The sequence below is a fragment of the Pseudorasbora parva genome, chromosome 8, assembly GCF_024679245.1.
Source record: "Pseudorasbora parva isolate DD20220531a chromosome 8, ASM2467924v1, whole genome shotgun sequence".
Classification (NCBI taxonomy): Eukaryota; Metazoa; Chordata; class Actinopteri; order Cypriniformes; family Gobionidae; genus Pseudorasbora; species Pseudorasbora parva.
In genome coordinates, this window is record NC_090179.1 from 45,867,726 (window position 1) to 45,880,440 (window position 12,715).

The window sequence follows — 12,715 nt, forward strand, 5'->3', positions numbered from 1 at the left end:
AAAATTCAAAATAGGACCCTTAGGATGAACGGTTTAGGAGTTATGAGCCATTTCGCGTTTTTGGTTGCTGTAGCGCCACCTATTGGCCAATCTGGCTCATAATTTGATAACCTCTCCTCGATTTTTGGACTACCTATTGACAAAGTTTGAAGTCTCTAGCATTTACGGTTTGGTCTGCACGATGAGTTTTACGGCAGAATAATAATAATAATAATAATAATAAAAATCAGTACAATTACAATAGGGTTTCAGCACTTCGTGCTTGAACCCCTAATAATAAAAATCAGCACAAATACAATAGGTGTTCAGCACTTCGTGCTTGAACCCCTAATAATAATAAAAATCAATACAATTACAATAGGGTTTCAGCACTTCGTGCTTGAACCCCTAATAATAATAAAAATCAGCACAAATACAATAGGTGTTCAGCACTTCGTGCTTGAACCCCTAATAATAATTAATATCAGAGGTGAATAATGTTCAGGCCACAAACTCTACGGTGTGAAATGAGCTGATAACATTAGGCCTGTCGCAATAGTCAATAAATCAATAAATAAGATTCAAACCATAGACAGTAAAAGAAATGGATAAGATACAAGGTAATGGAGCCTTTTATGCATTGTCGTGTTTCTTTAGAAATAAACAATGGACAAATGGAGTCTAAACGTCTCAGGTGTAAAGTTATTCACTGTCAAAGTGACTCAAAAATGAATGGGAGTCAATGGGATGCTAACAGCAGGTGATGGCTTGGTTAGCAATGGCCGCCCCTAGGGGTGGAACGCTTTCCGAGCGCTAGATTACCCCCTTGAAACAAACCCGACCACCACTGATCCGACAAAACCCAAACAAACGCGTGAAATGGCCAATACAACACATCTGCTGTTAAACCTCTGAAGAGTGAAAGAAACCCTTCATTAAAGATTTCATATCAAACAAACAATCCCTCAAAATGTCCTCCGGAGATTCATATTAATGTGAGGAAGTCACACACATGAACACTCACCTCGATCAAACTTTTACAAGATACAGCTTCTCCAATCCTCCAGCTTTAACATCAGAAAGATACACGGACATTCCTGATTAAACTTCGAGAAACCTTTCTATTAAACACTTTAAAGCTGTGTTTTCCTGCTTAAAATGGCGACAAGAGAACTTACTTTCGCTTTAGATTTGTGACGAGAGAGAAGCAAACAGACATGCGCGTTCACGAGAACCCCACTGCGCATGCGTGAACGCGCAGTCCCGCATTCTCACGCTGGCTTCACACTGCACGCGCAAGCAGGGCGTAGGCAGCAGGTGTGTTCGACATCGGCTGCGGCTGGATGCATGCGATCGGCGAGAGTAGCCGAGTACAGGCGGGGAGGGGCTGCAAACGGAGACGTGAAGTCGGACACTTTCTGCTTCTCGTGGTGACGCTTGCACTGCGTTTGCAAACTTTATCACAGCTGAAGTTAAATAAATGCAGCATTTCTCAAATACACAGATGTTTCAAATTATATTTTCATCCAATACTTTATGTACTGTTTAATAAAGCGTCTATTTGGACAAGATTAAAGTTCAACATATAAGTGTTGTCAACGGTTTTTATCAGTTTTAGTTTGATAAACATGACAATATAACGTCGCGACTACATGAAAAGAGGTTTTACTGTTATAAATAAATGATTTGTGAGCATTAGTGTAACATGAGGTTTTAGAATAAACACAAAACACACGTGGTCGCTGTCATGCGGTGAATCCGGCCAATCGTGGATCAGCTGTGTCGTCATCAGAGCTCGAGCAGCCTCCAGCAGTCCCCCTTGAGAATCTGCACCGGCTGCATCAGCCGGCTGCTCTCGATTCGCTCTCGCGGTACTTTGTTGACATACGTCACAGTCACGTGCTGTCGGCGCTGTCTCAAGTCGGACAACATTTCTAACCGGCATGCACTGCTTCAAGTCAGCCGCCGATCGGTCTGCGCATCGCTGGGTGAAGTCGAACAAGCCTTCTCTCTGGCATGCCAGCTGCCAATGGCAATAGTAGTACGCACGTGCGTAAAACACAGTTAATAACATTTGCTTGATCACTATATTAGCTGTTTATTAGAACTCATTAAGCACATATGCCTTATTATGAGTGACCATATCTTAACCTATAGCTGAACAGTAATTCGAGGTTTGAGGCATAAGTCAAAAGTTATTAGTGAGAGTTAGACCCAAAAAGTGATACACATACACACATATATAGGCCTACATTATAAATAAATAAATAAATATAAAATGTTATATATATATATATTTTTTTTTCTTTCTTTTTTTCCCTTTGTTGCACTTTGAGATTCTTCGGAATGAAAAGTGCATTATAAATAAAATCTATTATATATATATAGGCCTACTACCATTCAAAAGTTTGGGGTCAGTAAGATTTTTTAATGTTTTAAAAGAAGTATCTTCTGCTCAACAAGCCTGTATTTATTTAATTAAAAATACAAACAAATATAGTAATAGTGAAATATTATTCCAATTTAAAACAGCTGTTTTGTATGTAAATACACAGTAAAGTGTAATTTGTTCCTGTGATCAAAGCTGAATTTATCATCATTACTTCAGTCTTCAGTGTCACATGATCCTTCAGAAATAAGTCTAATCAAGTTAGTGTTTTTATGTATTTTTAAATTTATTCCAGATTAATAACAAAAGGCAGAAAAAATACAAACACAAACAATATGTACTGTTCTTTTTAACTTAACCAGCGGGTGTCGCTGTTGGATAAAGTTGTACTTTATGAAAACTATTGTGACTTACATGTTTCAATGAAAGTGTCTAATGATTATTTTAACTCTAGAACTGTGCTAAATACATTAGTATAATTCTAGAGTTAAAATAACCATATATATATTCCGTTCAAAAGTTTGGGGTCAGTAAGATTGTTTAATGTTTTAAAAGAAGTATCTTCCACTCACCAAGCCTGCATTTATTTGCTTAAATATATATTAGCATAATAATAATCATTACACACTGTTTTTGAAACATTTAAGTTTTTATTGATTTTTTATGTATTATCCTTGACTGATTAAAAAAAAAAAAAAAAAAAAAAAAAATCTCATCCTGAGGGGTTACTTATTTTTCCTCAAATCTGGCGAAGATTCTGTACTTCATTTTATCAACCATTTCTGTCCAGAACACCTCATAATCTTCTTTTTTCTCAAAAACAAAAGTGAACAGTTCAGCTGGAGAACATTCGTCGTATTCTACGGAAGCTTATTGCATTCACTTGAGAAAAAAAAATCTACTCTGTTTTTCTGAATTAATGACTTAATTATCTCAGAATTATGAGATAATTTTTCATGAATATTTTTTTTGTTCTGTTTTTCTGAATTAATGACTTAATTATCTCAGAATTATGAGATAATTTTTCATGAATAATTTTTTTTTTGCTCTGTTTTTCTGAATTAATGAGATCCCTCAAAATCCAGCCAAGAGCTCTATTTTAGCTGGATTGCATGGAAGTAAACATGTCCCGCCTTTCAAATTTGTGCAGACAGCCGATCTCATGAAAATTCGTATAAATAGTAGTATAAATAAGTGTGCAATCTTGTGGAATGTATACGCTAAAATGAATTTTGGTGTGCATATGGTACACAGTTTTTCACGTGCTTATACGCACTTTATGGCATATTATACGTACGAACCCCCCATCCCACCATCCCCAACCTACTCAAGAGCATGTCATATGCATGCACGCGAAAGACTGTGTAGCACGTGCATTATCTCAGTAAACATTCTACACAATATACATTCCAAACGATATACATTAGACACGATTTCACACTCGTACTATTGATACGCATTACTATGTGATCGTGTTAAGATGATGCATCTGAAATGCATTCAGGCTGGCTACGTGGTGACACAAGAGACAATCAGGCAATTGTTGAAAATACTGGATCCCCATGGAGTGCAATAGCGAAGTCAAGCAGATCAGAATGTTCTTTTCTGCTGTCATGAGCTGTCTGCACAAAGTTGATGCACTAAAAACAATACAATTTTTATTACTTAAAGACAATGTCTCAAACCCAAAGTAAAATAAATCCGGATTAAATTTGAAAAGCGGGACATGTTTACTTCCATGCAATCCAGCTAAAATAGAGCTCTTGGCTGGATTTTGAGGGATCTCATTAATTCAGAAAAACAGAGCAAAAAAAAAAATTATTCATGAAAAATTCTCTCATAATTCTGAGATAATTAAGTCATTAATTCAGAAAAACAGAGTAGATTTTTTTTTTCTCAAGTGAATGCAATAAGCTTTCGTAGTATTCACCGATCCAGCTTTCCAATTTGCATTTGGATTCAATTTGTTCCTCCCTTTCCATTGAAAGGACAGTAGGAAACTGTATTTTCCCATCCCAGTTTCTCTTGCTACACCACTCAGCTGCAGTCCTGCCGTTTCTGATAAGAAGGTTTTCCTGGAATAACAAATATGGTCAAAGTATTTGATGTATAATGATGTTAATGCTTCAAACATAAAGCTGTTACACTATTTTTTTAGGAAATATGTGATCTTTTGTTTATAATTAATGCTGTATATTAGTTCTTGTGTCATTTGAGACCTTAATGTCAAATCAAATTCCTTCAGAATTAAATAACTGTTATGTGTCATTTATCAGGAATCCCAGAGATATTTGCCCAATATTTTATACTACCAAAATATAACTTAATTCATGTACCATGTTTATACTATTCTCCATTTTGATTATTTTTTAATGACACATGAAAATGATGTAAAATAATCAGCAAAAACATACAAATCTGAGTCCCAAGGATCATTATTTAAGATAAATTCATTTTTGATGTTTGTGTGTTGGTTATAGGCTTCCCCCATGTAAGTGTTCCCATTGAAAAAAGCAAGTGTGCTTGAAAGAGCAACAGCTTTGCAAAACTATGTACCTGCTGTGTCATGTCTCTTTGGATCAAATACATACATTTGTTTAACACATCACATTAAGTTTTCTGAGGTTAATCTTTTAGAGGTGGGAGGTAATTAATACAAATAATAATTTGTTACATTTATATAGCGCTTTTCTGGGTACTCAAAGCACTTTACATACAGAAGGGGGAATCTCCTCAACCACTACCAATAATGTCTTGTCTTACCTCGTCAGTGCTTTCTGTGTCATCGCCTGTTCTGATCTCTGCAACACTGAGGAAAAAAGAATCGGTACTAAAAGTACAACAGCAACAGCTTAAAATGGAAATCAACTAAGTGTTGTCAACTTAGTGATGTTATACAGAGAGTAAGTATGAAGATATGCTGTACCTTTTCTTATCTTCGAAAGATGTGTACTTCAGAAGTACAGATTCAGCCATATATCGGCACATGTTAGCATTGGTTTGCAACCAATAAATCAGAACCTAAAAAATGTACAGTATTCATATTAATGTGAGTAAATTACAACTTTAACCACATTTAAGCTTTCAGTTAAATCTTTTTTAAAATCTAAAAGTTTCTTCTAATACAGAAATACTGAAGTTTCGAAACCAATAAATACAGTGTGACGTCATGCTTCCATTTTTATTGTACTTGGTATACAATCTCTGATTGCTGTTCTCCAAATTATATTGACACCCGTAGATTTAGAGTTCTCAAAGCCCTCACTCGCATTTATATAGCGCTTTCATATGTACTACTGTACACCCTAAGCGCTTTACACTCATGTCAGGGGTCTCTCCTCAACCACCTCCGGTGTGCAGCATCCACTTGGATGATGCGACGGCAGCCACAGTACAACGGCGCCAGTGAGCTCACCGCACACCAGCGAAAGGTGGTGTACCTATACATTTTTTGTTTTGTTTTGTTTTTTCCCTGTAAATTAAATTCCTATTCTAATAGTTCATTTAATACACATCCTCTATAGCTCACCTCAGGCAAAATCACTTCTGATAGAAACATCTGCTTCTCAGCCGCAGTTCCAGGCACAGCTATGATTCGTTCCAGTCGCTGGATTATGTCTTCTGTCTAAGGTAATATGCAAAGAAGAAACATGGAAAAATAGTTTTATACCATGTAGATACAACATCATTACAATGCTATGTGCCGTGTTTTTTCACCCACCCCTCTAGAGACATGGAAAAAAAATGTTTTTTTGCCACTGTCATCAAGTGTTTGCTATTGAGGGAATGTTGGGTCTCTGCAGGTAATTGTAAAGTTGTAACACCTATCCTTTTTATTTTAGTTTAAGTATTACATGTACTGAGGGACCACACAGAATAATTTTGCTCATGAGTCAGATGTATTAAGTATAATGGCATAAATACAGAGATTTAACATGATACACATCCCAATTGGTAAAGAGAGAACAACAAACAGTCCAGTACCCCAACCCACAGTCTTTCTTTTAGGACCAGTTAGGACCATAAGCTTTACTCAGTCTTTGTGCAATTTATAATTTTGAGAAGATATTACTTCAAAGGTCAGGATGATTCCACCACTAAGTTCATCTGGAAGAGAAGGCCTCAATGTCTGAAACTTAGCTTTGGTCTACCGCCAGGTAACAGTCAAACAGTAGTTGAAATCAATTCTCTCCATTCCATCTTCTCAGTTGTATAATCCCCCAAGTACTCCATAACTGCCCAGAACACAAACCCTAGATGAGCTTAGAACTATAAAGTTCCTCAACCAGGGCAAAAGCCATGAGGTAAGCATCTCTGTGAAGGTAGAGGATCAACTTCCTACTCTTTTCTCCTTCTCCTATCCCTTAAATAGGTAGGCCCTAGCATGTTTCCAACCAGAGCGCCCCCTAATGCTCAGGCGAATATTAGCACTGCTTTACTGAGAAGCTATTAGTAACAGAAAAACTGTTACAAAGTGCCCTTACATGCATGTATGCAGAGCGCCAGAGTGTGTGTGTGTATATATATATATATACAGTGTGTGTGTGTGTGTGTGTGTGTGTGTGTCGTGAACAACAGTCAAGATGGGGACCAAACCATTCTATATTCCATTCTACATTCAGTTCAACAGCATTGAATTATCCATTCTGTGTTCACTTCATTTATGCGTTTATTTGTTTTAATTTAATATTCTCCTTTGATTAATATTTTACTATCTTTTAGAAGTCCATATTCATTATTTCATTATTGATCATTGTGGTATTTCCTCTTGCATGTCTATTGTTAACAAATTTCATTGATTTTATTACAACTGTGTTGTACCTTGCAACCTTGTGTTAATGAAGACTCTACTAGTTGACCAGACTTACAAACCCTTCAGATAAATCAGCTGACCGAGTCCCTCCATTTTATATTAATTCTGAATTATTGAACAGCTCTTAAATTGTTAAGATAGTATTCTTGACTGGTGCCCCGCATTACAAAAGGAGGAAGGGGCCATCTAAAACACTCATAAATGAAACGTGATCAAAAATCATTATGTCACTGGTGAATCGAGTTAAAATCACTATATATATATATATATATATATATATATGTAAAATACTATATTAAAAAACTCCGGTCCACATACCTTTGTGTCATTAAATAAAGCATGATGGTCACAGTAATATCTGTGAAGGGGTGGATCAAATCCTCTGTGTTTCCACAGGTACATTCGATTGGAAAGAATATTCCCACTCTGCAGTTTTTTTTCCAAGTCCTGTAATATTAAATGTATATGTAGATGCATAGTATGGTTTTAACCAGTCATAAAATGTCATAAAATGTATAGTCTATTACCTTTATTACTTCATCTGTGAGAATGTCTTCTACTTTGACAGACTCCAGGATATTGTTTCTGTTTTTGACAAAAACACTGCCTAAATTACTAAATCTGTAATTGACACATTAAATGGCATCCCTAGTTTTATAAAACACAACTATAAAAATATATATATTGTATAAAGTCATTCCTACACATCTGAGTTAAGGTTGCATCCATCCTTTGACGTCCAGTCTCCCTCTACACCAGCACACTGAAAATGCAGCCAGTTTTTGCATGATGTGCACTGCACCCACTGGTGGCTCCTTATGTGGTCATGGAAAACCCTATTTAAAAACACAAGTAGGACTTCACCAATCTTACACATTTCCTTTTGAAATAATTTGTCTATTTCTGAAGTTCTTTATGTATTTTCACATTTATCCAACTGTCCACATTTATCCATTTATCCACATTTGTCCATCTGTCATTTGATAAATTTCATATGTTGGTTCTGTTGTACATACTTGGTTGTCCCCGTAGCTCGCTGGAACAAGCATGACTTTGTTTTCCATGCCAGGCAATGAATGCTGGAGTCCGTCTTTTTGGCCTCAGCTTCCTGTAGTCTACTTTCATTTTTTTCAATTTGTAGAATTTCTTCTGCGGTACGTGGGAAGTCCTGTGTAAGAAGTAAATTTGCTGTAACACTATTTCTGTAATTACCAGTGCAAAGTTTAACAAAAAGAGATCAGTCTTACCTCAGCTTTCACATTTCTCAGCATTTGGGTGGCATGGTGCAGACGGAGAGTTCTGCACTGGTTTAGAGTCAAAACCTCTGTTGTGACCTCATGATTTAGCACTTCATTTTCAGCTGCCTATTAGGAAACAAAGTAATAGACTTTGATGAACCCACTGACTAAACTTGCACTAAAGAGGAAGCGAAGCAGCTCAAAACAAACTCACAGAGCAGATGAAAATGCCACAGTTAGTCAGCAGAGTCCTGCTGCTTCCACTGTGGAGGATATGTGACAGTCCAACCATTAAGGCCAGCAGATAGTCTAAAGACATTTCTACAAGGGAATAAGGTAGCAGGATAATATTGTCATATTGTCACAATACTTAAATACAACTGATAACTCTTGTATTATGTGACTCTCTTACCTGAGGAGGTCCATGTCACTTTCACTGATTGCTGTGTAAAGCATTAGTGAATCATAGATTCGAATCTGTTTGACTTTGAAGTCGAATACCTACATGGAAATAGACTGGGTTAGCCCAGCATGATCTGCCAGCGATTTGATTTTGCAGACTCCCCAGACCAATGTACAATTTTAAATTAAGCTTGGTCTGGTGATAGCCAGACAAACAAGGAAATACATCTGTCATCAATGCTTTACAAAACATTCAATTATTTTTAGCTGACATAATGTTTCACATGCAAGACATGGTAAATCTGTGGCTTTTGCTGTTTCTGCATAATTTATTGCAGACTGCTTAACAAATCCACTACTAACAAAAATGTTAGGTCAGACACCTGTTTGACCTGCGTACAAGCCAACTACCAAAATAAAAATGTACATAATGGGAGCTCACCCAAAGAATGTAGTGACTCCCTGTTTCAGGCGAGGAATGACCCACAATTCTTGGGAGGAATATCTTCTCTGAAACCTACAACACAAGGACAATTCTAAACTGTGTTCGATTTTAACGAAAAATAAACAAAGGGACTTACAGGGATGCGCTTCACATCTTGGTCACAGACTCCTCTAGTACTAGTCCATTGCCGGTGCCACAATATAAAATCAAATGTAGCCAGAGAACCACACTGAAACCAAAAAACTATTATTAATTCAGTACATCTCAGTGAGAAAATCCTAGAGAGAGGCAATTCAAGTATATTACCATATTGTCTTGTGCAAGTTGTGTCACTCGATAGTTCACTGCCTGCAATACAAAACAGTTCATTCTTGGTAATATAACTTTGAATATAGAGTGATAAAAACAAATACACATTTCTGCTTTACAAACATTGCAGTCACACATAAAAAAAAAAAAACTTTTTTATTTATCTACACTTACATCATCAGTCAACCATGGCATGTTCAAAGAAGACAGTCCCAACAACTCAGGGGGGCAAAAACTCTGGATGTCCTTTATTGCTACTGGAAATCGTCTCGAGGCATGAGCCAATGCCTGACGTTCATCCCGAAATCCAGTGAATAAGACCTTGAGTTTCCTCTTAATACCCAAAGAATGTAGCATAATAGTTACTATCAAAACATTAAATTGATAAAATGATATAAGGCACAAAATACCACAAGTCTAGATAAAATACTATATACTAATAAAATACTAAATACTAATAAAGTACCATGTCATCATCACTGACAGCATATGATCGTGCTACAAATGAAGATGTCATGGTGTTGTCTGGCTGAATGTTAAGACCAACACCCGAATGCTGGATATTTTTCCTTCCCTCTGAAAAATAGAAAATAACCAAATTTATATTCAAAATATGTTTTGGTAAAACATATCCAAATGGAGCGCACTAAAAAATTACATACAGCTGTAGCTTATCACAATTTCTACATTCTTATACTATTGTGCAGTATCATATATCAAACCAAGCCTACCAGAGGAGTGCAGTCCAAGCATCCCATGCAGGCCGATAGACAATTGCGCATTGCATAATCCCTCAATTTCAGCCTTAAATGTCTTGTTTATGTTTTCATTATGCAGGTCAACAAGCACCCTAACAGTTTGTTTCAAGTGTGCTTCATTCATCTGACACAATGAGTACCTCACTGCTGAAATCTCCCTATTAAATTGCTCTGCAACTGCTGAGTTAATTTCTCTTCTTAGGTTGGGGCAAATGTTAAGGCTTCTCAACTTATCTTCCTGACGTTTTTGATTTTTTTGATGAAACCTATCATACAGGGAGTACCTTTCACATGTCCCTGTGACTGGATGTCTTGCAGACATTCGTTCACTATCTGGAATTTCCTCCAGAAGAGATGGTGACCTCAAGTTCTTCACCCATTCCAAATCAACCTCTAATTCCTTGTTAGCCACCAGTTTTATATTATCTGACGATGCTGCGCAGAGTCTTCCGTCATGTGGTTGGAAATAAAGCTGTTTCGTGCGGTTGTTCGTATGGCGAGCAACTTGTCCAGCTACATCAGAGATGAAGCATGTTGGGAAGTACTTAAAACTCAGAAGGCCATCCGCATGGTCCCTCGCTGACTCCGTCCAGAAGAGGAAGTTAATACAGTACACAACTCCATGTGCACATGAAAAATGAAGGACACCACCTAAAGAATATTACAAAAGTTAACAGCAGAAAAAATATAATAAAAATAATGCAAGCAATTTCTCACCTCCAGTTTTCTGTAACTTCACAAAAAGTTTTGGGTAAATGTCCTTAAAATTCAATAGTTCCTGGAGCCGGTTTAGCATGTCAGAAATTGACCCCTCTGAGGACACCCCCAAGGCATGACAAGCATCCTGGAGTTCCTTTTTTTGAGGCTGTAAATTGAAATACATTTTTGCAGTTTACATTTAAAACATGTGAAGGCCATATGTATACATTACATGTACATCACATACACAATAAATTAAACCAAATAGTACCAATAACCTAAAAACCTAAAGAATGATGCGTATATACACATTGATTGTATAATGAGAAAGTAGTAATATTTGCAAAATGTATACCTTCTTTGTATGTAGTATTATGAGATGTAGTATTATGTCCTCATTTATTTTTTGGGGGTGGTGCTTGATGTCATCTTTTTTCTTTTACATTGCCTTTTTGGCCTCAGTTTTGGGGAGAACATTTCCAACTCTGGTGTGCTCTCCCATCCATGGCGCCAAAGTGGAATGCCTTACAGATGTGGAGAAAGGGTTTGCCACTGTGGTTCCTATTAGTTAGAAACACAGCATAGTAAATGCATTTTTTCAAACATTTTGATTGTGTTGCTTTCCTTTGCCTAAAAATGTAATGTTCATCCTAAAGTTTTCTACATTTATGATCATATTGATCAAAGTCAATCCAAACCTGATATAAGTCCTTCAGCAATTTGTGATTTGTTCAGATCAGACCATGACTTTACAATGTCCACTTGCAAGTCTTTCTCAGATAGGGTATCTGGATCTGGCCTTTTAAAGGTCCCAACTGGAAATTAAGTTATATATTTATAAAGGCATGACAAGCACACTCACTTTTACAGATAAGCAGAGAATAATTGCTACCAACATATATGTATTCCAAAACATAATAATAATAATAAAAAAACTCTTAGGTAGGTTATTAAATAACTTCTTCCTTGACCACTGAACATTCTTGATCCAACCATGAATATGTTTAGTATTGTCACCTAAAGAATTTATTATGAGTAATTGTCACTTTACAAATGCTGAATTTCAGACACCAGAAATAATCTTACGTGGGACATCAAAGGCTAGTTTCCAGTTAGCATCTGCTATTACCACAGCTGGGTGGTATCCACACTGGAAGCAAAAGAAGTCAAACTGAAATTTTGTCAGTGCTAAGAAGTGGTGGAATGCTTTTCGCAGTGTTTGGTGGTGGTAGCGGTTGTCATTAAAAAATGACAAAGTGTCCAGCATTCGTCCACTGGTTGTCTTGTTCTAAAATTAAAAATACAGTTAAAATTATATAATTTATCTTTAAATTCATACCATTTATTTATGTACAAACATGGATCTGAGCATACTTTATTCCAGATGTTTTACACAAAAGCATTTATGATTATGAATGACTTACTGCCAAACCAGACAACAGAAGCTCACACAGTGGAATTGTTATGAGGACCCGGTTATTGAAGTTGTGGAATCCAGATGAATATTCCTGGAATCTTACAATGTTAGCACAGGTTGGACACCGTTTCACAGCAACAGAAATACCTACAGATTGAAAAGCAGTATTTTTTTGTTACCTGAATCTTCATAGAACTAATTTAAACAATATTCTTTTTCTTCACTGGAAATGCTTTAATTAAAAACAGATATGACTGTGATATTGT

The 12,715-nt window shown here is 36.4% G+C and overlaps 3 protein-coding genes across 3 annotated transcripts in view; all 3 read right to left on the bottom strand.

The window, feature by feature from the left end:
- Window positions 1–12,715, bottom strand: part of LOC137084567 (NACHT, LRR and PYD domains-containing protein 12-like) — a gene marked incomplete at its 5' end in the record, with an annotated part of 382,843 nt that overhangs the window by 249,757 nt on the left and 120,371 nt on the right. The window lies entirely within an intron of this gene.
- LOC137085233 (uncharacterized) lies at window positions 2,634–8,738 on the bottom strand. The gene is made up of 11 exons (XM_067451794.1): window positions 8,634–8,738; window positions 8,429–8,545; window positions 8,198–8,349; window positions 7,886–8,017; window positions 7,709–7,766; window positions 7,500–7,628; window positions 5,898–5,993; window positions 5,295–5,389; window positions 5,132–5,177; window positions 4,291–4,443; window positions 2,634–3,223 (listed from the first exon to the last, which is right to left on the bottom strand). The coding sequence occupies exons 1-11, from the start codon at window positions 8,736–8,738 to the stop codon at window positions 3,098–3,100; spliced, it is 1,209 nt and encodes a 402-aa protein (XP_067307895.1). The 3' UTR covers window positions 2,634–3,097.
- Window positions 11,394–12,715, bottom strand: part of LOC137084892 (uncharacterized) — a 1,858-nt gene continuing 536 nt past the window's right edge. Inside the window, exons 2-5 of the mRNA XM_067451443.1 lie at window positions 12,457–12,596; window positions 12,119–12,320; window positions 11,731–11,847; window positions 11,394–11,593 (exon numbers count right to left, since the gene is read on the bottom strand). Of these exons, the coding sequence (XP_067307544.1) occupies window positions 11,472–11,593; window positions 11,731–11,847; window positions 12,119–12,320; window positions 12,457–12,596 (581 nt within the window). The 3' untranslated portion in view covers window positions 11,394–11,471. The remainder of the gene's footprint in view (window positions 11,594–11,730; window positions 11,848–12,118; window positions 12,321–12,456; window positions 12,597–12,715) is intronic.